Below are 25,919 nucleotides of genomic sequence, written 5' to 3'. Positions count from 1 at the left end.
CACGAGCTCTTGTGTTAAACGTAGGTGTAACAAGGCTGCATGCCAGGAAGGCACATAGCCTTTCACATGTTCCCAGCGCGAGGGGCGACAGTCAACATGAAAGGACCATGCATGTGCCCTCAGATGCAAAGGTGCCATCTCCCATGTAGCCTGGATACATGATGCATCCTGCTCCGCTGCATGTGTCTGAAAAAGTATGGTGCCGTTAAGACGCAGCAGGCGCTTTGTATAAATCTGGGAGCCACCTTCTCACCAGGGTCTGTGATGAGAAACGGACTCCAAGTTGGCAGTTATTGTACTTTTCTTTGCTGTGGTTGAGATTGGGTTGGGATGGTTAAGTGTGTCCACTCGTTAAGGACGTTGTCATCCATCTCAATTGGTAAAGGGCTCCTTTCAGAACTCTTGACACTCACACGGACAGGTGAGAAGGGTTTTTGGTGTGGATTATTCTTCTCTGAGTGAATGCATGGAATGCAAGTCTGCCTGGACTGTTTAAATTTACGGTATTGTTGTTCCTGTGTTCTGTGTAGTTATACTGCGGGAGGTGTTGTGTGAGCAAGCATGGAGTACCTTGCTCACTGCTGTCCTTGAACAGCTGAGTTTGACCGGAAAAGGGGAGGACTCGTCGCCTAGATGGATGTCGGTTTGAGTTATCTCACCGGTGTCCTCCTACGGCTGCTGGCAGTGGAGTGCTTGACTGAGTCGTCAACTCCCGGAGGAGCCAGTGATACTAACTTATAACCTATCAATATTTTAAAAAAAAATGTTCATTCACTCTGTTGTGCAAAGCTCAGATTAAATCCATCACGCGGGATGAAAAGAGAAATCTAGGGATGAGCAGCTACTCTCTCTAGCTCCCCTGGCAACTGGCTTCAAGCTCACAGTAAGCACATGAATTAGATGAGGCAACGGTGGTGAGCTTTTCTCCATAGGAAAAGGAGCCCCACATATTTTGCAAAAAACTGTGTAAACATGAGCAGGAAAGAGGCAAACTATTTGTGTACCTGGAAAACAGTTCATTTTCTTTAAACAAACATTTGCATCTAGGAAGGGAGGTGGGCAACCCCACATTCATGGATATCGCTTTCGTGGCATTAGTGTTCTAATGCACTTGCCTACACTAAAGAGCTTTCCAGTTTGGTACCTCTCGCGACACTGCGAAGAAAATGGAGGCCAAACTAGAAAACAAAAGCATTGGCAAAGACAACAGGTCTCACCTATGCGAGACCTATTGGCTATGGCAATATGTTTTAGCTATGTAGTCGACCAGTGTGGCTGATGTTCAGCATGGCTAAACAGTAGTGGCATGGTGTGGGGTGGGGTGGGGTGGGGTGGACTGGGATTGATTGGGGTAGAGTGGAATGGGGTCAACTGGAGAAGCATGGAGTGAGGTAGATTGGGGTGGAATGGGGTAGGTTGGTTTAGAGTTATTGTAATTGGATTTATATACTAGTTGATTCAATGCCCATTAGATTCCTCTTGTTAGACTAATGTTCTGATTTCTTACCTTTGCCTCAAATTGTAAAGCTCTCCGATATCCTTCGGGTTCAAGTTCGCGCTATATAAAACTTTATAAATAAATAAAAAATAAATAAATATAGCGCTTACTACTCCTGATGAGGCGTTGAAGTGCTTTACGTTGAGCACCTCGCTGCTATGGAATCCAAGGTTAATAATTATTCAGTGTTAATGGTTACTATTAGTTATTAGGATTAGTCTTGTGCGCTCAAAGCAAACTATTCCATGCAGTCATTTCAGTTTTATATGGTGGACTAAAATAATGGTGGTTGGTTGCAACCATTAGTGGGGTTTGAGCTCAAGCACATGGTCGTTAGGATTTATGTCTGAGTTAGAGGAGATTAGGTATCGTTAGGGATGGCTTTCAGTGAAAGGAAGGGGGATTGTGATCTTGTAAATCAGTTGTGGGAACTTTGCTAAAATAAAGAATAGTCAAACATGCAAGCGTCACAGTAGGCTGTGATCAGAGAGAGGAGGCATGCAGATGATGTAAGGGAAGAAGAGGGACAATTGAGAGAGAATTTAAAAAAAGGAGAGGCGACAAACAGAAGTTTTCATTAAAGGACAGTTGTTTAAAGCCAAATTTAAGGAATATAGTGAATATTCTTGAGACAGCATGCAGTTTGAGAATGCAAAGTTGTAGAAAAAAACCTTTACTTGTAAAGATTGTGTTATATTGGAAATGTTTAATAGGTAGTTGAATCAGGTAAACCACCTCTCTGTTGTACACTACTGCTAGACCACTGATCCAGCCAGGTCAGTTGATCAGCTCAAGGGTTGAAAGTGAAAAAATAATTGCTGGGCACATATGTCGAGAAAATACATGTTAATTAATGTACACATTGAAAAAGAGATTCTGGCATTTATCCTCAGGTTTGACTTCGAGTATTAATTTTACAGCAGAGTGGTGTAGCATGGAGTGGGATAGGTTGGTTTAGAGTAGACTAGGGTAGATTGGTTTAGAGTTAAGCGGGGTAGAGTAGATTGATTGTAGTGGGGTATATTGGAGTAGAGTGACGTAAACTGTAGTGGGGTAGAAAACTGTGGAGTAGAGAGGGGTAGATTGGAGTGGAATGGGGTAAATTGGAGTTGGGTGGATCCGGGTAGATTAAGGCGGATTGAAGTGGGTTGTGGTGGAGTGGGGTAGAGTGCAGTAGAGTAGATTTGGGTGGATTGGGGTAGATGCGCTACGAGGCCTTCGGGTAGTAATGCGCTTTACAAAACCCTTTTTCATTTCATTTCATTTCATTTCATTTCATAGGAGAGGGGTAGATAGGATAGGAGTGGGGTAGACTGGGGTAGAATGTAATGAGGTATATTGGGTTAGATTGGAGAGGATTGGGGTAGACGGGGAAAGGACTGGGCGGATTGGGGAAGAGTGGGGTGGATTGGAGACAAGTGGGGTAGACTGGAGTAGAATAGAGTGGGGTAGTTTGAAGTGGGTTAGATTGGAGTGGGGTGGATTGGAGTGGGGTGGATTGGAGTGGATTGGAGTGGGGTAGACTGGAGTGGGGTAGACTGGAGTGGGGTAGACTGGAGTGGGGTAGACTGGAGTGGGGTAGACTGGAGTGGGGAGATAGGAGTGCAGTAAATTGGGGTAGAGTGGAGTGAGGAAACTGGGATAGACTGCAGTGGCATGGGGTAGATTGGGGAAGTGTGTGGTGGATTGGGGTGTGGCTGAGTGGAGAGGAAGGGAATTGGTAGACTGGAGTGGGGTACTTGAAGTGGGGTAAATTGGGAGTATTAGAGTAGGATACATTGAATGGAGTGGGTAGATTGGGTTAGTGTGGAATGAGATAGACTGGTTTGGGGTGGGGTACTTGAAGTGGGGTAGATGGGTGTGTTAGAGTGGGATAGATTGGAAGGAAATGGGGTAGATTGGAGTGGGATAATTTGAAGTGGGGTAGATTTGAGTGGAGCTGGGTAGAGTGGGGTGGAGTAGATTGAGATGGGTTGGGGTAGAGTGGGAAGGAGTGTAGTGGAGAAGATTGGGCTAGACTGGAGTAGGTAGATTGGGGGGGATTTTGGTGGAGTGGATTGCAGTGGGACATATTGGAGTGGAGTGGTGTGGGGTAGAGTAAAGTGGGGTAGAGTGGAGCGTGGTAGATCAGGGTTGATTGGAGTCGGATAGAGTGGGTTGGAGATTTGAGTGGGGTGGGGTAGACTACCATCACCGACCTCGTCGAGCCCCACACCATCACCTCCATGGACTACATACTGAACCGGACACCTCAACTTCCACCTCGACAAACTCAACGTCCCTAACTCCTCCACCCTCCTGGACAACCTCACCAACCTCTGACTGAAACAGCTCGTCACCACCCCCACCCACATGGCACGACACACCCTCGACCCCATCTTCGCAGGAGGGAACAACATCCACTTCAGCCACACCACGCAACCCCTCTGAACGGACCACCACTGCGTACACTTCCTTGTCGACAAACCCACCGCCCTCAAACCTGCACCCCGCCCACTGCAAAGGAACTGGAGGAAGGTCACCATGAGCACCTCAACTCCTCCCTCAACCGGGATGCCCCCTCCACCTTGACCGTCGCCAACCTTGCAGCCAAAGAACTGCACAGCTGGATCACCAACTGTGCAAACTCTCACCCCTTCGCAAGCCCGACAGACAGCACCCCAGAAAAGCCACCTTGTTCACCGCCGACCTCCAAGAATTCAGACGCACCTGTAGACGTCTCGAGAAGAACTGGCGAAACAACAAAACTTTGGAAGACAGCACCATAAACACGAACGCCATGACAGAATACCACCAACTCATCAGATCAACCAAAAGGACCTTCATCCAGAACAAGATCACCGCCAACTCCAGCAACTCGAAGGAACTCTTCAGCATCATACAAGAATTCACCAAATCTCCAAGCGAGGCGACGGACATCATCCCCTCCTAGTACCTCAGCAACAAGCTCAGCTTCTACTTCCATTGGAAAATCGAGTCCCTCTACGACAACTTCAACAAAAGCTACGTATATTTACTAGGTGGTGGGGTGACTGCTAATTTGCTTAGTTGCACATTGTTTTAACATTACGCCGTGTTTTAGATTAATTAATTGTATTACCTAATCTTGCCTGAACGATCAGATTCCAGACTGCCCTTGCGGTGCTCGCCTGTAAGAGCGGACCCGCCATTATTACTGGTCAGCAGTCTAGTTTTTCTTTGCCCAAACCTACATAAGCAGCGCGCTGGCATGGCCCAGCATCGAACGCGCCTAAGGCAAGCCCATCTGCGCCTGACCGCACACAGCACCAGCCATGCTGCCAGTCTTGAGGCAGGGGAAGATTCCAAGAGAAAGATCTGTTACTCTAGTGAAGCACTAAGACAGGTTGGTAAGTCAGTGTGTGATAGGATTTGCACATTCCGATTTGAGAAAACAGCTGGCCCCGAGGCGGACTTTGTTAGGAAAGATGCCCTGGCAGGAGGGCTGCTTAATGTCAGATCTCTACCTAAACATCATGTAGGGATCCAGTTGCTACTTGACTCTCATTGTTTGGATGTCTTTTTGACCAAAACCTGGACACACTTGGGACTGGAGGTAGAACTAGGCATGGCATGCCCTCCAAGTTATAAAATCTTACATAAACCCTGTGCTAGAGGACGAGGAGGTGGGGTAGGGATTATATTTAAGGATACCCTCGACTTCGCTCAACTGGATTATCAATGAAGTCGAAGGTTTTGAACTTTTTGGTTTCTCACTTAAAGACCCTGAAGGTTGTCTACTGGCGGGCATTATTTGTTACAGACCCCCAGGAGCGGCTAGCTCACTTCATATGCAGGGACTGGTAGATGTCATCTGTAATATGGCACTTACTCATTCTAATCTGATCATTATGGGCGACTTCAACCTATGGTTTAACAGAAACCTGGACTCAGGATATAGTAACCTAATTTAGTCTTGTGAGAGTCTGAGCTTATGTCAATGGATCAACGAAGCCACCCACAAGGGGGGGAATATATTGGACTAGGTCTTCTCTAAGGAACAGGCCTTGGGAGCAGTAGAAATTCTTCCGGTTGGCTGGTCCGACCATTATTTGGTCAAGTTCCAGATACTTGACCTTAGAAAGGTACGGTCAGCTACTAGTGAGGCAAGGACGTTCAGGAGTAGAGATTGGAAGGGACTTCTAAAAAGAAAGACCATTTCATCCTCGGTATTCTCTTTTATAAAGAACTTTAATAATGGGAGGTCAGTGGAAGACAATTATATAGACTTCTGTGACCAGATTAAAATTAGGCTTGACCAGGTCACTCCCATGAAAAATCGTAAGAAGACTGGCAGGCCCTCAACCTGCTGGTATAACGATCATCTCAAATCCTTAAAATTGATCTGCCGGCAGGCGGAGAGGAAATGGAGGAAGCTCTACTCGGATTAGGAAAAATCTCTATGGAAGGCTTGCAGTAGCAGACTACAGGATGGGAATTGATTTAGCAAAATCACAATACTTTGCTAACACCATTCTAAATTCTAAAATTAACCCCAGAACAATTTTTAAAATAGTGAAGGATATGGCTGTTCCTGAATGTACACAATCAAAAATTCTGCCAACCCAAGCTTTGTGCGATAGCTTAGCGACCTTCTATATGGAGAAAATAAGTAACATTATTGATGGATTAAAGGTGAACAATCTTCCTGGGAAAGAGGGCTTTATTGCTAAAACTAATGGGGCAAGAAATACAGGAAAGGAAAATGGGGTAGAGCCAGGTCTATTGACCTCCCTGAACCACTTCAAATCATCCTTGGAGGAGATTTTTAACAGAACTGCCTTGGGTGTGTCATCTGGCTCCCCTTTAGACCCTCTCTCACATAAAATCGGGAAGGAACTGGGTTCTGAGCTTTTTTCCATCCTGCGCCAGATCTGTAAGTTCCCTAACTTCTGGATCAGTACCAGCATGTTGGAAACGGGCTGTGTTCACTCCACTTTCGAAAAAAGCGACACTCGACCCGACCTGCGCTGGTAACTATAGACCAATCTCCCTTTTACCATATCCGATCAAAATCATTGAACGACTGGTCAGCAAAACTTGGTCTCAATTCCTGGGATCCAACTCCAGGCTAGATGATGTTCAGTTTGGCTTTTGACCTGGCCATGGAACTGAAATTGCTCTGGTGACCGTGTTAGACGATCTTTGATTGCGGGCAGACAGGGGACACTCTGGCATTGTTATTCTGCTTGACCTGTCTGCCGCTTTTGACACAGTCAATCATGATATTTTGCTGACAAGGTTGGAAGACGTCTGGGTATCGGGACGGTTCTAGAATGGTTCCGTTCCTATTGATCCGGTAGGCGTCAGGTGGTATCTCTTCCGCCATACCAAAGTTTTCCAATATCCATCATGGCGTCCCTCAGAGATCGGCGATAAGCCCTATTCTCTTTAACATCTATATGAGACCCTTGATTGAAATAATAAAGGCGCATGGTGTGAAATTGGTTAACTATGCTGATGTCACTCAGCTCTTCTTTTCTCTAGAGGGAAATCAGTCAATTCCTCTGGCACCATTTCACAACTGTATGCAGGATACAAGCCAATTAACTTCAATTTAATTCAGACAAGACTGAAGTCTTACATTGTGCTGTGGGGAAAGTTCCTTTCCCATTTCCTGATAATTTTTGGCCTTCTTCAACTACTTCTAAAGCAGTTATTGTAATTTGGGAGTTATGCTTGATGCTAATCTAACTCTGGAAATCCATGTTATGCTTGATGCTAATCTAACTCTGGAAATACATGTAAATAAGTTGGTGGGGAACTGCTTTTCCCTGACCAGAGCTTTGAGGAAGATCCTTCTGTTGCTGCCAAAGACGGCCAGAGTGTTGGTCGTTGGAAGTACCATCCTCAGCAGGTTGGACTATAGTAATACTCTACTACTGGAGGCCCCAACATTTTTGATTGAACGCCTTCAAAGAGTCCAAAGCTTGGCAGCCAAATTGGCACTGATTAAACAGCGACGTTCATCAGGCCCTTGGCCCTTGCAGAACTCCATTGGTTACCAATAATGCAGAGAGTTCAGTTCAAGTCTCTCTGCTTGGTTTTCAAAGCCCTCCATGGCTTTGGACCCAAACCTCTACAGGAGACCTTTGTATGGTATGCTCCATCAAGGTGCCTTCGATCTTCTACTGCCTGTCTGGTGAGAGCTCCTAAAATTCGAAGAGCCAAATCAGGAGGTATGGTTTTCAGCTCTGCCGCTGCCAAACTCTGGAATAACCTCCCTTTGGAAATTAAACAGTTCCATGACCTTTTGCAGTTCAGGAAAAAGGTCAAAGCATGGCTGTTCCCTAGAGCTTGACAGCTCTGAGGACTTTCTGTTCATACCCATTTCCGCCATCCGCTGATTGATGATTCACGTACTTTAGCGCCAAGATACCCATTGGGTGATAGCTGCGCTCTACAAATACTGCATACAAATACAAACAGTCACCAGACTCCGAAACTACTCCCTCCTCCAACAACACTAGCCAACCCACCATCTCCGCCTGGACCCCCGCCACCACCGAGGAAACCGAATCTACCATGAAAGGCATCCACTCAGGAGCATCCACGGACCCCTGCCCTCCGCACATCTCCCACAGAGCCGTCACAGCCATCGTACCAGAACTACGACGCACCATCAACACCACCTTCAGAAATGGCATCTTTCCCGACAACTGGAAACTCGCAGAAGTCAAGCCCCTGCTCAAGAAGCCCAGGGCAGAACCATCGGACCTCAAGAACTACAGACCCATCTCCATCCTCCCCTTCACGGCCAAAGTCACTGAGAAGACAGTCAATGCCCAATTAACAAAATTCATAGAAAATAACTCCATCCTCAACCCCTCCCAATCCGGATTCCGCAGCAACCACAGATGACAATCTCACCCTACTCGACCAAGACCACACCGAGGCCCTGATCCTACTCAACCTCTCCGCAGCCTTCAACACCATCTCCCACCTCACACACCACCAGACTCCACAACGCCGTCATACAGGGAACCACCCATGAATGGCTCCGCTCCTTTCTCACTGGCAGAACCCAAAGATTTTGACTGCCCCCCAACCTCTCTGCACCAACAGAGATCAGCTGCGGAGTACCTCAAAGATCGTCACTCAGCCCCACGCTCTTCAACATCAACATGGCCCCCCTCGCCGCCTTCGTCAGACAGCACGGACTCAACATAGTCTACTATGCCGACAACACCCAGCTCAGCCTCTCCCTCACCAAGGATCCCGTCACCACCAGTCTCAGCTTCCAGGAAGGAATGAAGGATGTCACATCCTGACTGAGCAGCAGCTCCTGAAGCTAAACTCAGAGAAAACAGAGGTCCTCGTCCACGGAACCTACCCCACCGCATGGGACAACACCCGGTGGCCAACCGCCATCGGCAGCCCGCCCACCCCCACAGACCACGCTCGGAACCTCGGCATCGTACTCAACTCCTCCCTCTCCATGACCAGACAGGTCAACGTCGTTGCCTATGCCTGCTTCAACACCCTCTGTATTCTTCGCAAGACCTTCAAATATATCCCCCTCGAATCAAGAAAGACTCAAATATATCCCCCTCGAATCAAGAAAGACCGTCACTCACGCACTCATAACCAGCAGACTGGAGTACGAAAACATCCTCTACGCTGGAATCAACAAGTCTCTGCTCCGCTAACTCCAGACCATCAGTTCAGTTCAAAAGTAAAGTTTATTTAGACCTTGGGTCTTTAAACCACAAACTCTTACAAAACAAGATAAAAGAATTCTAAAACACTAGAAAATTCATATTCGTATACCATTTAAAATCAAAGTTCCCATGGATTAGCCATCTATTTATCTTAAAACATCATTCCTAACTATTTTTACAAGCAAAATTTTAAAACAATAAAATGTCATATTAAATCACAATACTCATAACTTCACTTAAGCTTGTATTCAAGCAGGGAACCTATTCACAACCTGCATACATTTCCCAACAGCTATTGCAGTATCTACATTTTCCATATCGGCAAGTAGCTCCCAAGCATGTGCACGCGACCTTATATCATATTTTAAAAAGATCGGACGTAACAGTTTACGGTGATTTAGAACTTTTGGGCAATCCAATAAAATTGGTAAAATATTAAATTTCGTCCCTATTTTACACGTACATTTTCCATCAGGTTTCATTAATCCTGATTTTATTATACTGTTTGACAAGGCCGGGTTAATACCAATTCTTGCCCCTAGAACTTCCATTCTCAGCCATTGGTTCGGTAATGTGTCTAGATAGGGGTAACTGATTTCTTTCTCCCAACTATTTCTCATAAACATTACAGAGTCCTTCTTACTCAGGTACTCCAGATCTACCGCTCTAGACAATTCCTTCCCCTGCAATTTAAGTACAGTCTTTATTACATCAATTTGCAAGGTCGGCGGATCTAATTTCATGTTAGATCCAGATCATACAGAACACCAGAGGCCAGACTCGTCCTCTGCATCCCTCGACAAGAACAAATCACCAAACACCTGCGATACCTCCACTGGCTCCCCGTCGAGAAGAGAGTAGCCTTCAAGACACTCCCGCACGCCTACAAATGCCTCCACAACACCAGACCCCAATACCTCAACGAGAATATCTCCTTCCACATACCAAAGAGAAACCTCTGATCCGCCAACCTCGCCCTCTCCGAAACCCCACGCATCCGCAGAGACAGAATGGGTGGAAGGGCCTTCTCCTACATCTCGGCCAAGACCTGGAACGAGCTCCCGATCTACATCAGACGAAACCCCCTCCCATAAACATCTTCTGGAAGACCCTCAAGACATGGCTGTTCAACTGACCGGAGCTGATTACCCCTGCCCCCCTCAGCACCTTGAGACCCTCACAGGTGAGAAGTGCACTTGACGATTCCTTGATTGATTGTAGACTGGAGTGGGGTAGGTAGGGATGGAGTGGAGTGAGGCAGATTGGGGTCGATTGAAGGGGATAGTTTGAACTGGAATAGATTGGAGTGGAAATTGGAGTGGAGTAGATTGAAGTGGAGGGGGTAGTTTAGGGTGAAGTTGGAGTGGAATAGATTGGGTGGAGTAGGGTAAACTGGAATGGAGTGGGGTAGAATGACGTAGCTTGGAATGAGATAGTTTGGAGTGGGGTAGACTGGAGTGACATGGGTGGGGGTATATTGGAGTGGGATGGAGTAGAGTGGGTTGAGGCAGTTTGGGAAGGAGTGGGGTCAATTGGAGTGTGGAAGAGTGGAGTGGATTGGGGTAGTGTGGACTGGGGTACAGTGGAATGGGGTAGATTGGAGTGGACTGGGGTAGATTTGGGGAAGCGGAGTGGGATAGATTGGGTTGAATGGAATGAGATAGGTTGGGTGGAATGGAATGGGGTAGAAAGGAGGGGAGTGGATTGAGGTAGACTTTAGTGAAATTGAGTGGGGTATATTGCAGTGGATTAGGGTGATTTGGTTGGGGTAGAGTGGAGTTGGGTAAGAAGTGTAGAGGAGTGGAGTGGGGGCGTGGAGGGGCGGTAAAGTTGAGTGGATGGGTGTGGAGTGCAGTGGCGAGATGTATTGTACAGTGTCTTACAATGGAGTGTCGTTGAGTGGAGAGGCATGGCATAAAGTGGAAGGGCATAGAGTGGAGCAGAGGGTTGTAGAGTGAAGTGGTATAGACTGTATAGAGTTGAGTAGTTTAAATGGAGTGGAGTAGTGTAAAGTGGAGCGGTGTAGTGTGGAGTATGCATGGTGTGATAGCGCACTGCCATTACAAACAACACATTTCCAATTGAAATGGCCATTACATTTACAGACACATAGTTAAATGTCATCACTAAGTATATTGATGCGTTTTGCTCCTATTAAAATATTTACTTCCACCACACAAATAAAATATGCCTCATTTCTACTTTTCTCATTCTGATGTATTCTAAAATACCAGCACAGTTCATTTTTGTTGTGTGCTAGAAAAAATAACATCCTGCCGCCTATCCTCTCACATGGGTACTCAGCAGGATGGATTGTCACCTAAATTCTCTCAACTTGAAGTCAGCTGAAAGGTAAACACCAAGCTTTACATTTGACCTCTGTCTTTGAATGCCCAGCAAATGCGACAAGTTTGAACAAGATTTATAGGCCTGTTTACAGAAAGCGAGTTTGTGAAATAATACAATAAACAAGAGTTAAGGGTTGTGCAACGGGAACTCAAGCTGGACAGCCTAATGTAAATGAAACCAGCAAATAGAAAGCCAGAAAATGTGAGTTACAAACCACAAAGCCCATAGTAAGCAATGGGCGGAATGGACTCCTAGGCCAACTTTCTGAACCTCCCCAAAATGTTTTTAGGCTGCGACTTAAACGTGGGAACACATGTACAATAGATGAAGGCATGCTTCAATAAAGAAAGGGGCTCCCTTAAAATATGTGGCCATAATCCTCATCTGGTGCAGTGACCCTGGGCTACACTTCTGCGAAGTTAAATAGGCCACAGCCTCCATCAAACCTTGAACTAACCCCCCATAAGACATCTCACCTGACCCACCATCTTAAACTGCCCTTTACTTGAGTTAATTAGTGATGGACCCTCGTGGCAAGGCCTTTGCTGCAGCACTAGGATTATTAGCACTCCAGGGAATCTCTTACTCACAAGCGAGCTCCAACCAGTTAATAAGGTCAGCCGAGTCAATGATCCCGTCCTACATAAAAGCACGTGTATGGGTCGCCAGGCACAACCCCAGTGCAATGGAATTATGCTCTTGTTCTTTTTGCACCTTATCCTCCCATTCTAAAACCACCACATTCTCAAGTGATAGCACACCGAAACCTGTGGTGGATGAAATATCCACAGATTTTCAGCGTGACCAGTCTGTACGAAGAGTGATGAGAGAGGTGAAAAACGAGATTAGCAAATGAGACTTGCAAAGCTAAGCACCGAAGACTGAATAAACAAAGAATCCTGGTGTTGATTTCACCATTCCACAACCTCAAAGTACTCAAGAACACCTCTGGAAGCATCCAACTGGAATACCCCTCTCAAGGGGCCCACTGAGAGCAATCCTCTTACAATAATCAGGCGTGATCTTCAATGACAAGTACTATACTGTGGTACTCCACCTTGTTCGTCTTGTGAAACCTATACCAAACCTGGTCTTAATGGCAGATCAGATTTTTGCGAGGAGGGACAGCTGAGGCAACATTTCAGAGTAACTTAGGAGCATTTATCTATGAATGGTATACACCAGACACAGCACCGAGTCTTTTTACAAAGATCCCATTTCTGTTCAGCCCAAGGTCAATGGTTTCCTTCCCTGCATTAAAGCTAGGAAGCAGAGTTTGATCGTGCAGATCCAGGCAAGCTTCAACCTATCGTACAGTGTGTAATTCAAGCACCACTGGCGTCACTTGAATGGTGGAATTGCCAGTACTGGGACCACTGTTATGCAGCTATGCATCGTGCGTGGCAGACTCGCCGGCACATGTTAGTCTTTTATCGCTGGTGCAGGGAAAACCCTGGGGTTTTGCTACTGGTTATTGTACCACTTTGCCGACCCCTGCCACTGCAATCATTAGTCTAACCCTTGCTATAAATATTATAAAACCGCAGAATTGCCCTTATGCGGCAGATGAGGTCCCGACCTCATGCTGTGGCTCTACTCTTGTGGGGCGGGGGAGGTGGAAGGGGGTGGACTGTGCTAGCAGTCTCACTTGAGAACAAGTTCAGGGGTGTAATCAATAAGACATCTTCATGGTGGCACTCATTTTCAGCAAGGACCCATGCCAGCTGCAGACAGGTTTTCAACAGAAACGACAATCCTACCCCTAACATCTACCAAATGACACAGCTCAAGAAGATACTAATCAGCATCTCTTTGCTAACAGTCCTTCATTGATTTTACAAGAGTACTCCTGTTGCCATTTTTCTTCACTTAAGTATCTGTCTCTCCATCTACAGGAACATAGGAAATACCCATTTGCTGTCGAAGGTATGCTATTGTCATCTTCCATCTTGTGCCATGCTAACCCAAGGGCATTCTAAATGAATGCCACTGGCCCCAGTACACAGACTCATACAACACACAGTCCTACTACTATAAATGTGCCACACACTCACTATGGGTACAGACACCTGACATCCACATGGGACGCTAGCACATGCTTCTAGGTTTCGGAGAACAGCTGAACATTATACAAGAGGAGCTAGTGGGCTGCATCTTCTTAACACAGAGAAACACTACAGATCTCAAGAAGACAGTGCACTGCCATTACCACTTTAAGGGACGCAACCATGGCATGGACAGCAGTCCAGTGCCCACTACAAGGGAATGCTTGGTGCATCCCTGCAGGTGTCGGAGCAGGTTCTGAACCTCACTTTACCAGGGAGACACCTAGGTCTGAGGACAGATGTTAGACCAGTGGGACGCCAGGCGCAAAAAAAATAAGTCAGGATACCAGTTTCGCATTTAGTCGACGAGTACTCCTGGCCGAAGTACACGCCTGTTCACCATGCAGGAGACATTCCAGTAACAACAGCATCTATTCACATACAGAATGCCAACAGTAATGGCACAGAACATCTTTACAAAGTACCAATACAAATGGCATGGTGAGAAATTAATTTGTGCAAAGAGTGCTATGTACCAGCGATTCAAGACAGCACCAACTCTGACAAACCTGTGGGTGGACACAAGGGAAAGAAAGAACGCTTTACAAAGACTTACTGTGACAGCTGAGGAGGTGCACCTAGTGAGATTATGGCAGAAGTAAAACGATGTCCAAAATATACACTTTGTTGATAATAAAAAATACAGAATGTTTTGAAATTAAAAATAAAAACGTATAATAAATAGTATAACAACTTGAACAATAAAAGCCATTCTTGAGCTCGGTCGGCTCCAAGCGTTGCAGGAATGCCATGTAGGCACAGCTTCCTGCTAGAGGGCTACGGTAGCTCCCGAATGGTTCAAATGGGCCAGCCACGCTCGGTCATCTGACCCGGCCGTGACCCACTGCAGCTGAGCGAGCACAGCAGTGCGTGCCCAGGGCTGGTCCCCGGGGCAGCCTAGAAGGCTTCAGCGTACATCTCGTCGCTCATGTTCACAGAAGGGCTGGGCCTCCCCGGAGCTGTACCTCCTCCTATGAAGATCTGCAGTGCATCGGGAAGCCATACACTTGCGACTAGGTTTATTGCACACATTCATTGCCTCCACAGCAGTCGCTTTTTAGCTTCACTTTTGTATTTTACTTGCATGATGCTGTAATAATGGGTCCTTAAGCGAGGCCTGTATTATATGTTCTATTCTTAACTAGCGGTGGGCGACCCGCTGAAAGCTCGAGGCAGAAGCCCGGCTCCGGCTCATCTTCGAACCTACAGCCGCACACCATGCATCATTCGGAATAAGGTTTCAACCCAGGCTGAGAGTCCCGGCTTATCTCCCTGTGCCGGGTGGAAAACGCGTGAAGTAGTCTCGGTCTGTTGTGAAACGTTCTTATGTGGTTGGGCAAGGGTCGTCCGATGTAGAACTGTCACCCACGGTTTAATCTCATCCTCCAAAAATGAAGAACAAAGAATTAACCTTCGATGTCAGAAAGATTCCCATTAAGTGGCCGAACTGCACAGTGTGAAGTCAGGAAACCGGAGATCAATCCCAGCTTCTCTGCTTGACCAATCTGTGTGATCCTAGGCAAAGGCATTATTTCACCGAGCCTCCTTCTTATTAATTCTAACATGAGTGCCTTCAAATACATGAGTTCCGGATGAGCGCTGTACAAAACCGCTTGTGTTTGATTTAATATTGTATAACGTTGCTCCGTCTATAATACAAATCTAGGCCACATATTGGGCACACATGACAACTGACTTGCCAGCAAGTTCACTAATAGCATAGTCATAAGGGAGGGGCATCAATGTTTCTCAGTGCACATAACCTGATGTACTAAGGCGAAACACATCAATGTGTCAAAGAAATTTACCCTTTTGAATTTTGAAGACACCTTGTCATTCTAACAAGTTGTTTGTGGCGCTAGTTATATGTCAAGTATTTTCCAGGATGGGCTCGGCACGGGCCTAGTGCCAGAGCCGACCCTTGGCTCTCCCTGTTAATTTAATGGCCTCTATACAACAGGATCACTACCAATGTACCCACAACTCCGTCCAAAGCACACTGTAACATTACATTCATAAGAATGAAGAGTGACGCACATCCAGCCAGGACATCGTAACATTACACAATATAATTACAATGCAATTCACTGCACACGCGTAGTTGAGGACCGTCTCCAAGCCTCCAGGCAGACAGCACAGCACCTCATATGGGATCCGCAGAAAGTCGACTGGGCCACACCCGCCACTATTAAGATGAACCCCGCCCTTCTACAGCCTTTCCGGTTCATCCTGAGCCCTTCCGGTTCCACGCCTGTACCAGCTCTGATCTCACAGGGCATCTGCAGAAGCACAGTGCAGGGGCCTTTCAGTAACAGAGCGAGCGAGCTCATTAGACGTGTGAGGTGTGACGAGACAGGGAGCAAGAAGGTAGGGTGAAGGGGGTGAAGGAGCATGGAGCAGCGAGGGGAGGCTGCGAGGCAAAGGACAGGCAAGGTCAAACTGAGGGGTAGAAGTGTGGGGGGAGGAGAGACGAGACTGGAGTGGATGAAAACAATTAGAGACTTGGCGAGGGGGAAAGAGTGGTAAGGATAGGGCTGATGGGGTGCAGTGGAAGATGAAGTACCGGAGAGTGGTGAAAAGGGGACTGAGGAAGTAAGGGGTGGAGAGAGGGGTGACTAATGGGAATGAAGATAAAAGAAAACAACAAAGAGAAGATACAAGGACAAAGCAGTGGGAACCTAGATAAATAACAACCACCTAATACCGTTCACTCAAGAAGGATTTCTTGCAGGCTTTCAAACTTCAGATATCATTGTGGCGATAACCATACTCACTAAAACAACTAATAAGAATTCTACTCTTTATGCCAGCTTCATCGATTACAGCTCTGCTTTTGATAAGATCACCAAATCGAGAATGGCTTTGGCACAAATTCATGAAAGCGGGTAATAGATCCATCTTTACTTCATGTTAAACTAGAGTTACACAAAGAAACCTGGGTCGGAATCAATGTAACTTCCAATAAAAGGCCAACCTGAAATGGCTTAAAAGAAGATTGTATTCTGGCACCTTTATTGTTCTCTTTACACATCTCCGATATGCCATTTTGCCTGGAGGGTTCAGAAGGTTCAACCACTTTATTACTCATTCATTTCAAATAACTTTATTTCAATTCCACAAAGGAATCATAAAAGTATACATCAATATAAAAACACAAGTTGCAATAAAAACCACAGTACATATTTACATACTTCTAGATTTCAATACATTCAGTATCGGTTTCTAATAACAAGAGCTGATCTAATGAAACGAAGCACAGCGTTACAAATGTTTGGGGTTGACAAAGATAATAAATATTCATATCCCTCTTTATAATAGCATGATCCAAAGGATAGTAGTAATGGTCTAATAAAAGTATTTCTTGGGACCTTGTACAGAGCACAAAAAAGAATAAGGTGCAGAGTATTTTGCGAAACCTTATCATTACAGGGGCAAAAAGGTAGTTTCTCACACCACCCCCCTTGTTTTGGAAAGGCAAAGAGGAAGTGTAGTGTACTAAGGCGAAACCTTGTCGAAATAGAAACGCCATTGCGTGTTGATAATATATGACAAATAAAAAGATCGGACCAATTTGCCCCTGATACGAAGAGCATGTTCACTGTTCCTTAAGGTACCCAATGTAGAACCATAAGCATTTTTAATAGTTAACTTAGCATCCTTATTGATCATGTGAGGGTTTTCAAACATATTACCTAATCCAATCTTATGAAGGGTATCCCTTACATACCGGAGCCATGGAATCTCCCTATAATGATCAAGTTTAAGGCACTCTTGTACAATATCTTTTGTCAATTTCAATTCCTCCGATTGCCAAACTTTAGACCATAGGACTTTTTGGCCCATGCCGATGAGATCGTGATCTTTTCATTAACGCCCAAAAGGTTTGAAAAATAAGCTGCCAAACTAAACACCAACAATCTGGAAAACAAACTTCAGTTAATTACTGAAAAACTAAAGTGATTACATTTGGGAAGAAAGTAGAACCTATAACCTGGACTTTTGGGAATAGAATAGTAGAGCAGCTTGACTGATATGTATATCTGGGTGCCACTGATGACGCCAAACTCTCCTGTCTCATTTATGGATCACTTATATCCACAATTACATCGAAAGTTGAGGCGTCAGCATCTTTTGAAGCCTAAAATCCAAAAGCATGAGTCCCTGAGTAACAATCAAACAAGCATCTTACTTTCTCAACATGCGTGTAGCAGACATCGAAAGATGCTGCTGCATCGCCTTTCGATATAATTGTGAATATATAAATGAGACAAGAGTTTGTTAACTTGTGCACATATTATTGAGAAGTTGTGAGATTATGGGAACAGATTGACCTTGCCCTGAAGAAGTCCCTTTTGTTTCTTTGGACGAAATGCGATGGCCGCATTTCTCATCTCATTGTGTGAAGAAATAAGGATACCTTTTGGAAATATACTCAGTGTATTGGACTCATGAAGCTTTGGGATCAACTTTGTTTTAAATATATGAATGGACTTATCTTGTGGTGTACCCTTTTACAGGTTTTTCTGGTTGTATTCCATTGAGGTTGTTTATGGTACAATTTTCTTGGAAAGTAGAGCATCCACCTTTGTGGCACGACATATCGTGCGAAAACATATCACAACCATCCAAAATAATAATAATGTTATATGTGTGAAAGTAGCAATGCAAGCACCTTAACATTAATAGGGATAATTTTTAAGGATTTACAAAGCAATAACTACAAAAATGTTGATCTGATTGGGACAGTACGGGCACTGTGATCAGGCAACACAATCTTCGAGGCATGACCACTCTTTGAGCCCTAGCTCGCTGTAAACTGAAACAGCCAGTAAAAGATATTTTATGCAGAATGGTTCATGTTGTTAATGTGACTATAAGTCGGAAAGTATAGAACATATCTGTATCTGCCCTAACTTATTAAGTCTCCGCAAACATCTCTGACGATTTTTCAACGAGGCAAATACACTATCTACTAAAGAAGCCATCAATCACTGTTTTTATAACCAAATCCCATCTTAAATTAAGTGCTTTAATTAAATTTGTAGACCTTGCTAAGTAGCCTGGGTTCTTAAATTACTTGACGTATTTCTCTCAGAATATTTTATGTGCTTGTTTTTAACGATCAGTTGCTTATAAATTGTATCAAAAGTGATGAGTTTGGGTGCATTTTTGTATCTCTTATTTTAGAAGCGAACATTTATTGTTATATGTTTGACAAATGCAATAAACTCATCTACCTACCAATGAGAAGGGGGCCTGAGAAAGATGGAAGGGGAAGAAATGGAAGGCCTGAGAAATAAATGAGAGAAATGAAGGGGCGAGGCTGATGTAAACGATATGGAAGTTAGCTCCCCTATGTATTGAAATAGTGGTGATAAAAGGAGGGGGTATACAGGAGGACAAAGACTGTTTTGCAAGACGGTGTTAATACCCAGGTGACGACATTAAAGTGTTTTGAGCAGCCACTTCCAAAAATAGCAGGGCAGTATTCTTAGTCCCTGGCACCCGGAAGAGGCGCCCGACAAATTCATGGCAACAGAGCCGAATGAAGCGAAAGGCCGAGCCGGGAGTCAGGCACCGAAATAGCCGCAGAGACGATATTAATACGGACGGCGCACACGTCTGCAAAGCCTGCTTGATGCCGTCTGGGGCCAGAGGGCGAGGAGCATCCACAATCGGAAAGGAAGGGGGTGGAAAGATGGCTGGGGGAGATTCCCGTCCCAGTAAAGGTCGTCGTATGGTACACAACATCACCTGGGCTTCCGTGTGCGCCTAGACACGCCCGTGCGCTTCACCACAGCACAGGCCAGAACAAGGCACCTTCTGAAACGCAAACAAACTGCAGAGGGCACTGTAGCGTGCAGAGGAAGCCCTCAAGCTGGGCACTAGGAAGGGACACGGTTTAAAATTCAGAAGAGCAGTACCATATGCGGAAAAGGAAGCATTTGGGGCGCCTACCTTTTGACTCACTGTGGCATTAACGAGAGTCGCTTCTCTAAATGCCCACTGATAACAGCTATGCGTTTGCGCTGTGCACGTACAGAAAGATCTACACAGATTACAGGGTGCCAACTTGAGATAGACCGCCAGGAAGCGTCATACAGGCAGGTAACGTAAGAAGAAACAAAATAAAGCCCTCTGCGTTCAGAGAGTACAGACAAAGATGAGTAACATGACTTCTGAGGTGTCACTTTCACTCATGCCCTGTAGATACATGAGCTTTCAGCCCTTTGGACAAACGCGCCCGGTCCGCCAAGGTCATCGAGGAGTTAGGAGTTATATAAACCGATCCTATACATCAAGAGGAAGAACATTAGCAGGTACACTGTCAACTTTGGAACCAGGGAGCAAGGTTCTTCTAATCCTGGCTCCAGCTGCACTGAAAATCTTGTGATCTTGGCCAAATCACTTGAGTTGTATCCTTATTACGAGCGGCCATGTAAGTGGTGTGAACTCTATCACACATGCTAAAATCCGATTCCGCCGAGTCAGAGTTGATTGGTTCTGATAAATAGCACCCATCATTAGTTTTTGGAGGGGAATAACGTGGATTTGGTGCTAATTATACCAAGAGCCTCGTGTTCAGGTATGTTCAGGTACATACCGGCTATTTCCCCCCTATAAAGATCAGTAAGTTTAACCTGCCGATATTTGTCGCAAACCTCATAATTGAAAAAAGTGGGTTGACAACAGTTACCAGGGCTCCTGATGTAACGAGTCCTAAATCTCCCTCTGCTTAAAATTGTAAATATGTTTAAAATGTAATCATTTGTAAATAGTGTAATAAATGTATCCATGTAAATTGATATACATGAATGCAGTACTCCCACTACCCAGCTAAGACTGCACTATATGAATTCCAATACACAGGTTCATGTATTAATACATACCACAGCGAGTTCATTGACTGAATACTAACCACATCGAGGCTGACCGTCGAACTTGCACATGGAAAGTGCCCCAATATGGGTGACCTGTGAAATCTGCAGATTCACACGGAGACTCCGGCTAGATGCAACTATCTAACACGAATGGCAGGGTCCACTACCTTGAATAAAACTTTTCTAACAGAAGTCACAGCTTGTGATCAAGGCCCACTTTCGAAGATTCTTCACTGCCAATATTTCAATGAACTATAGGCGCGAAAGAGAAGTGCAGAGCAGTACTGAAAATATTGTGACAACACTGAAGTGGCAGGAGCTGCAAGTCAACCTAGGCATGGCCTGCTCTGTGATCTAAGGGCACCAGTAATGGGTCAGCCAGTAACTCTGCAGGTCGTGACTACGACTTAAGTACAGCTGTATCCTGGCTCCTACAATGGAATGCAAGGGAGCTTCCGGGCAGAACTGTGTCCTAGAGTGGAAGGAAAAGGGAATTTCTGAGCAGGACTGTGTCCTAGAGTGGAAGACAATGGACCTTCTGGGCAGGACTTTGTCCTAGAGTGGAAGGAAAGGGTGCTTCTGGACAGGACTGTGTCCTAGAGTGGAAGGCAAGAGAGCTTCTGGGCAGGACTGTGTCCTAGAGTGCAGGGTAAGAGAGCTTCTGGGCAGGACTGTGTCCTACAGTGGAAGGCAAGGGAGCTTCCGGGCAGGCCTGTGTCCTAGAGTGGAAGGCAAGGGAGCTTCTGAGCAGGGCAGCCTCCTAGAGTGGAATGCAAGGGACCTTCTGGGCAGGACTTTGTCCTAGAGTGGAAGGCAAGGGAGCTTCTGGGTAGGACTGTGTCATAGAGTGGAAGGCAAGGGAGCTTTTGGCCAAGACTGTGTCCTATTGTGGAAGGCAGGGGAGATTCTGGACAGGACTGTGTCCTAGAGTGCAAGGCAAGAGAGCTTCTGGGCAGGACTGTGTCCTAGAGTGCAAGGTAAGCGAGCTTCTGGTCAGGACTGTGTCCTACAGTGGAAGGCAAGGGAGCTTCCGGGCAGGACTGTGTCCTAGAGTGAAAGGAAAGGGTGCTTCTGGACAGGACTGTGTCCAAGAGTGGAAGGCAAGAGAGCTTCTGGGCAGGACTGTGTCCTAGAGTGCAAGGTAAGCGAGCTTCTGGGCAGGACTGTGTCCTACAGTGAAAGGCAAGGGAGCTTCCGGGCAGGACTGTGTCCTAGAGTGAAAGGAAAGGGTGCTTCTGGACAGGACTGTGTCCAAGAGTGGAAGGCAAGGGAGCTTCTGGGCAGGACTTTGTCCTACAATGGACTGCAAGGGAGCTTCTGGGCAGGACTGTGCCCTAGAGTGGAAGGCAAGGGAGCTTCTGGGCAGGAATGTGTCCTAGAGTGGAAGGCAATGGAGCTTCTGGCCAGGACTGTGTCCTAGAGTGCAAGGCATAATAGCTTCTGGGCAGGACTGTGTTCTAGAGTGGAAGGCAGGCAACCTTCTGGGCAGGACTGTGTCCTAGAATGCAAGGCATAGGAGCTTCTGGGGCAGGACTTTGTCCTAAAGTGGAAGGCAAGGGAGTTTCTGGGCAGGACTGTGTCCTAGAGTGGAAGGCAAGGAAGCTTCTGAGCAGGGCAGCCTCCTAGAGTGGAATGCAAGGGACCTTCTGGGAAGGACTTTGTCCTAGAGTGGAAGGCAAGGGAGCTTCTGGGTAGGACTGTGTCAGAGTGGAAGGCAAGGAAGCTTTTGGCCAAGACTGTGTCCTATTGTGGAAGGCAGGGGAGATTATGGACAGTACTGTGTCCTAGAGTGGGAGGAAAGGGAGCTACTGGGCAGGACTGTGTCCTAGAGTGGAAGGAAAGGGAACTTCTGGGCAGGACTTTGTCCTAGAGTGGAACGCAAGGGAGCTTCCGAGCAGGACTGTGCCCTAGAGTGGAAAGAAAGGGAGCTTCTGGGCAGGACTGTGTCTTAGTGTGAAAGGCAAGCAAGCTTTTGGCCAAGACTGTGTCCTAGAGTGCAAGGCAAGGGAACTTCTGGGCAGGACTGCGTCCTACAGTGGAAGGCAAGGGAGCTTCTGGGCAGGAATGAGTCTTACAATTGACTCAATCCTGTCCCTGATGCTCCACTGGCAGATCCCTTGGAGGACTTACTTCTACCAGAAGCTCGATTGGCTGTGTGAAGGGTAGAGCCCCTCTAATACATGGGGTCGGCGGAACAAAGATTTGGACTGTGATCAACTGGCAGAGTTCCAGCACCGGCAAAAGAGAGCAGTGGGTAAGAAAATGTGGGTTGTGAGAGAGAAAAGGAGATAAACATAAGGAGCTTGGATATTAGACGTAGGTGCACTAGCAGAGCCGGGCACTCAAAGTTCAAGAAGTGTGGAATTAGTGGTCTAACTTAGGGTGCACTGACAGAGTTATGGTTGGTGTCAGTACTGGAACAGCGGGACAGGAAAAGGATCACCAGAAATCTAGGTAATTAGAGGAGCATTTTTAGATGCTACTCCTGAAACAGCAAGGGAGGTGCAGGAGCAGGACTGAGTTGCAATATCAAAGCTGTGTAGTATTGGAACACTTGGCAAAGTAAGTGATGAGTAGGCAAGTAACATCCCCACGAGAACACCTCACAAAAAGCTAGACAATGCCCACTGCTTCAGGCGTGACCATCTGATTACGGAATGTGAGCGATAACAACCATATACCAAAGAATGACAAAGAATGCTTTCTTACCTGGCACCGGCAGGGCGTGGACCTGAGACCGCGATAAGAGTTCCAGAGGCTGCTCCCGTCCCGACACCCCATCTGAGGAGAAATAGGATTCACTCTCGTAAATAGTCTGAAGCATTTCGGCCAGCCCCGTAGCCTTGGGCATTAACAGCATGCCAAACGAGTTCCCAATCACAACCAACGAGTTGGCAGAAGGCCTGTTCACCTTTTCTGCCCAGCCAGCCTCACTTCACATCCAAGGACTCAGACCCAGCACCCCAAAGCTTCAGTGCTTCTCAGGTAAACCATGGAGAAGGGCCTAGCAGGCAAGGCAGTCCTTGGGCCAGCAAGAAGTACCACCAAGGTTGGTAAGGCCCCGGTCCAGGTAAAATCACAATCACTTTAAACGGAGACACGCACAATGGGCACCCAGTGCTAGGGACAGAGGAGAAGCAATCAAAACTTGAACTTCAGCACTAGGAACGAAAGGAAGCGATTTCAGGAAGAACACCGGGGTCCCCAACATCTGGCAAGGCTGGAAGGCAAGGAACATCCATGGCGCATGCGAGCAAGGTGGGACATGTCTGAGCTGCCTTGGTGAGTAGTCCAGCTGTGTGCCGACAGACACTAAGTCACTGCCACGGCAAGATCCTGCGACACCGTGGGTGGATCTAGATGGGCATCGTCCCTCCCACTGGCGAAGTCCTGGGATGTGTGTGTGGCATGATGGCGGGGGGGATCAGAGAGCCATCCTTAGGCGGCACTGCGAGGGCCCCCACCGAACAGGGGCTTCTCCGCCAGACAAGCACGTAGAGGCCGGCATCCAGGGCTCTCCCTGCTACTGCCAAACAACCAGCCTGCAAGGCCCAGCAAGACTGAAATAGAACCGGGGGAGGAGCCCGCTATAAATAGACGGAGCATGCTCGGGGAATAAGGATTGTTCATGCAAACACAGGCAGCCAATAGACAGCTCCCTCGTGACCACTGGGCGAGGGAGGCCGCCACAGTCAGAGGCAGCGAGAGAGAGGGAGAGTCTGTGTGTGTGAGTGAGTGAGAGAGAGAGAGAGAGAGAGAGAGAGAGAGAGTGAGACGCAGGCGAGAACGGAAGAGATGAGCGTGGTAAGCAAGCGGCGAGACAGAGAGAAGAGGAAGGTATCGGAGACAGGCCCTTCCAGAAGGAGAGAAGAGGAGGAAGAGATTCCGACCGGGTAGAGATGGGAAAGGTTCTGGACAGTGCGAGACAAAAATGGAGGGCAAGCAAGAGAAGAGTAGGAGAGGAGAGATATGCTGGCGGAGAGAACGGGGGACCTAGAGGGAAAAGTGGATCCAGTCAGAGAGAAAGGAAACAAGGAATCTGAGATATAAGGAAAGATGACCGGAAATGGTTTAACTTCAAAACAAAGAGAAACAGGGAAGGGGAAAGCAGGGAATGGCAAATGAATAAACAAGCGAACAAGAAAAGTATAACAAAAAGACGATTGCAAGGTAAGTAAAGGGATTGAGTCGCAGGGGCTCAGCAGGAAATAATTTAGATGTAAGGAGAAAGGGGGTATGAACTGATTAGGGGTGAAGAGAATGAGCTGAAAGTTTTATTAGACAGAAGGGACAGCGGAGATGGGGACGTGTAAGAAGATAAAGAAATAGGGGGTGTGGTATTCCATGACATGTTATGTTAGAATACATGATGTCAGTTATGATGTCAATGGAATCTCTGTGGGGTTCGAGTATGTAGAGCTGGGCTGCTGGGCTGCTGTTGGAAGAAGACGGGCTTCTTCCCGTGGATGTTAAGCTGTTTTGCCTCTTAATAAATACAAGCTGGAACCCAACTATATTCGTGTGTTGAATCACAACAGGGGGGGAAAGTGTGAAAGAACACACGTGCAAGTGTAGGGAGAAATCATGCGCCCAAAGACGAGGTGGGCAGGAGAAGCAATCTGGGCACAGGGTTAGAAATCAATACAGCAGAGGGAGCGCTTCGTACAGGGAGAGACAGATCGGAGAGATCAAACTAGCCAGGCCTATGGTCAAGCTATGCAGAGGCGGGGAGAGGGTTGTAAAAGCAGCAGGCCATGCAGACAGGGAGGGTTAAGAAGAGCGTGTCTTAGTGGAGGAGGCCTGTGGTTGGAGGGAGCAGACCATCCACATCAATATTCGAGGAGGCAGTTCCCAAGTAATGTTCTTCACCCCTTCCACTGTGGGTGAGGCCGTGCTCTAGCAGCACAGGCGAGGATGGCGTTGTCAAGGACCGTCTGGGGAGAAGGGGTGGAGGCGCAGGTATGGACCTTGGAGGGGGTGGGGGGCGCAGACCTAGGAAGGGAGTGGCAATGCGCTTTTAAATGAAGAGGGCTGGCTGTTCAAGGCAGTAGAGATTAGGTAAAAGGGTCATCATTTAGCTAGGAAGAAGAGGCCAGGGAAGTTATGTAACTCCTTCAGACAGCTGTAATCTTTCAGCATAAGGTCGGTGCCTCAAACTGCTATACTGTTAGTCTCACCCCAAGTTCTGTAACGCTGGGCCTAGAGGGATCCTTCAAACAAACACAGATGTCCAAGGTAGCCTTCACCTGATTTCAAACCTACCGTACCCCACTATGGCCTTAGAGAAAATGGCCATATGACAAACCCATGACTTGGCTAGCACTTTCATAAATGCAGGCTGGGCTCAGGAATGCATTAAACTATACGTCGGTTTTTTCTTTTGATTAAAAAAAATAAAAGTTATGAG

The 25,919-nt window shown here is 46.6% G+C and overlaps 1 protein-coding gene across 20 annotated transcripts in view; it reads right to left on the bottom strand.

Annotated features, from left to right (window-relative positions):
- HDAC5 (histone deacetylase 5) overlaps positions 1-25,919 on the bottom strand; it is a 1,448,645-nt gene that overhangs the window by 911,251 nt on the left and 511,475 nt on the right. For 12 of the 20 annotated variants that reach the window (XM_078645209.1, XM_078645212.1, XM_078645222.1 and 9 more), the window contains one exon: positions 23,222-23,293. The exons of 1 other annotated variant lie outside the window; for it this stretch is intronic. In XM_078645209.1, the coding sequence (XP_078501335.1) occupies positions 23,222-23,293 (72 nt within the window). Of the gene's footprint in view, positions 1-23,221; positions 23,508-25,919 lie in introns of those variants that run through there. 7 more of the 20 variants (XM_078645205.1, XM_078645206.1, XM_078645220.1 and 4 more) reach the window with 2 other exon arrangements.

This window comes from Lissotriton helveticus, chromosome 5_1, assembly GCF_964261635.1.
Source record: "Lissotriton helveticus chromosome 5_1, aLisHel1.1, whole genome shotgun sequence".
NCBI lineage: Eukaryota > Metazoa > Chordata > Amphibia > Caudata > Salamandridae > Lissotriton > Lissotriton helveticus.
Note: the sequence above shows the minus strand (reverse complement) of the source record. Positions and strands in the feature narration are given on the sequence as shown.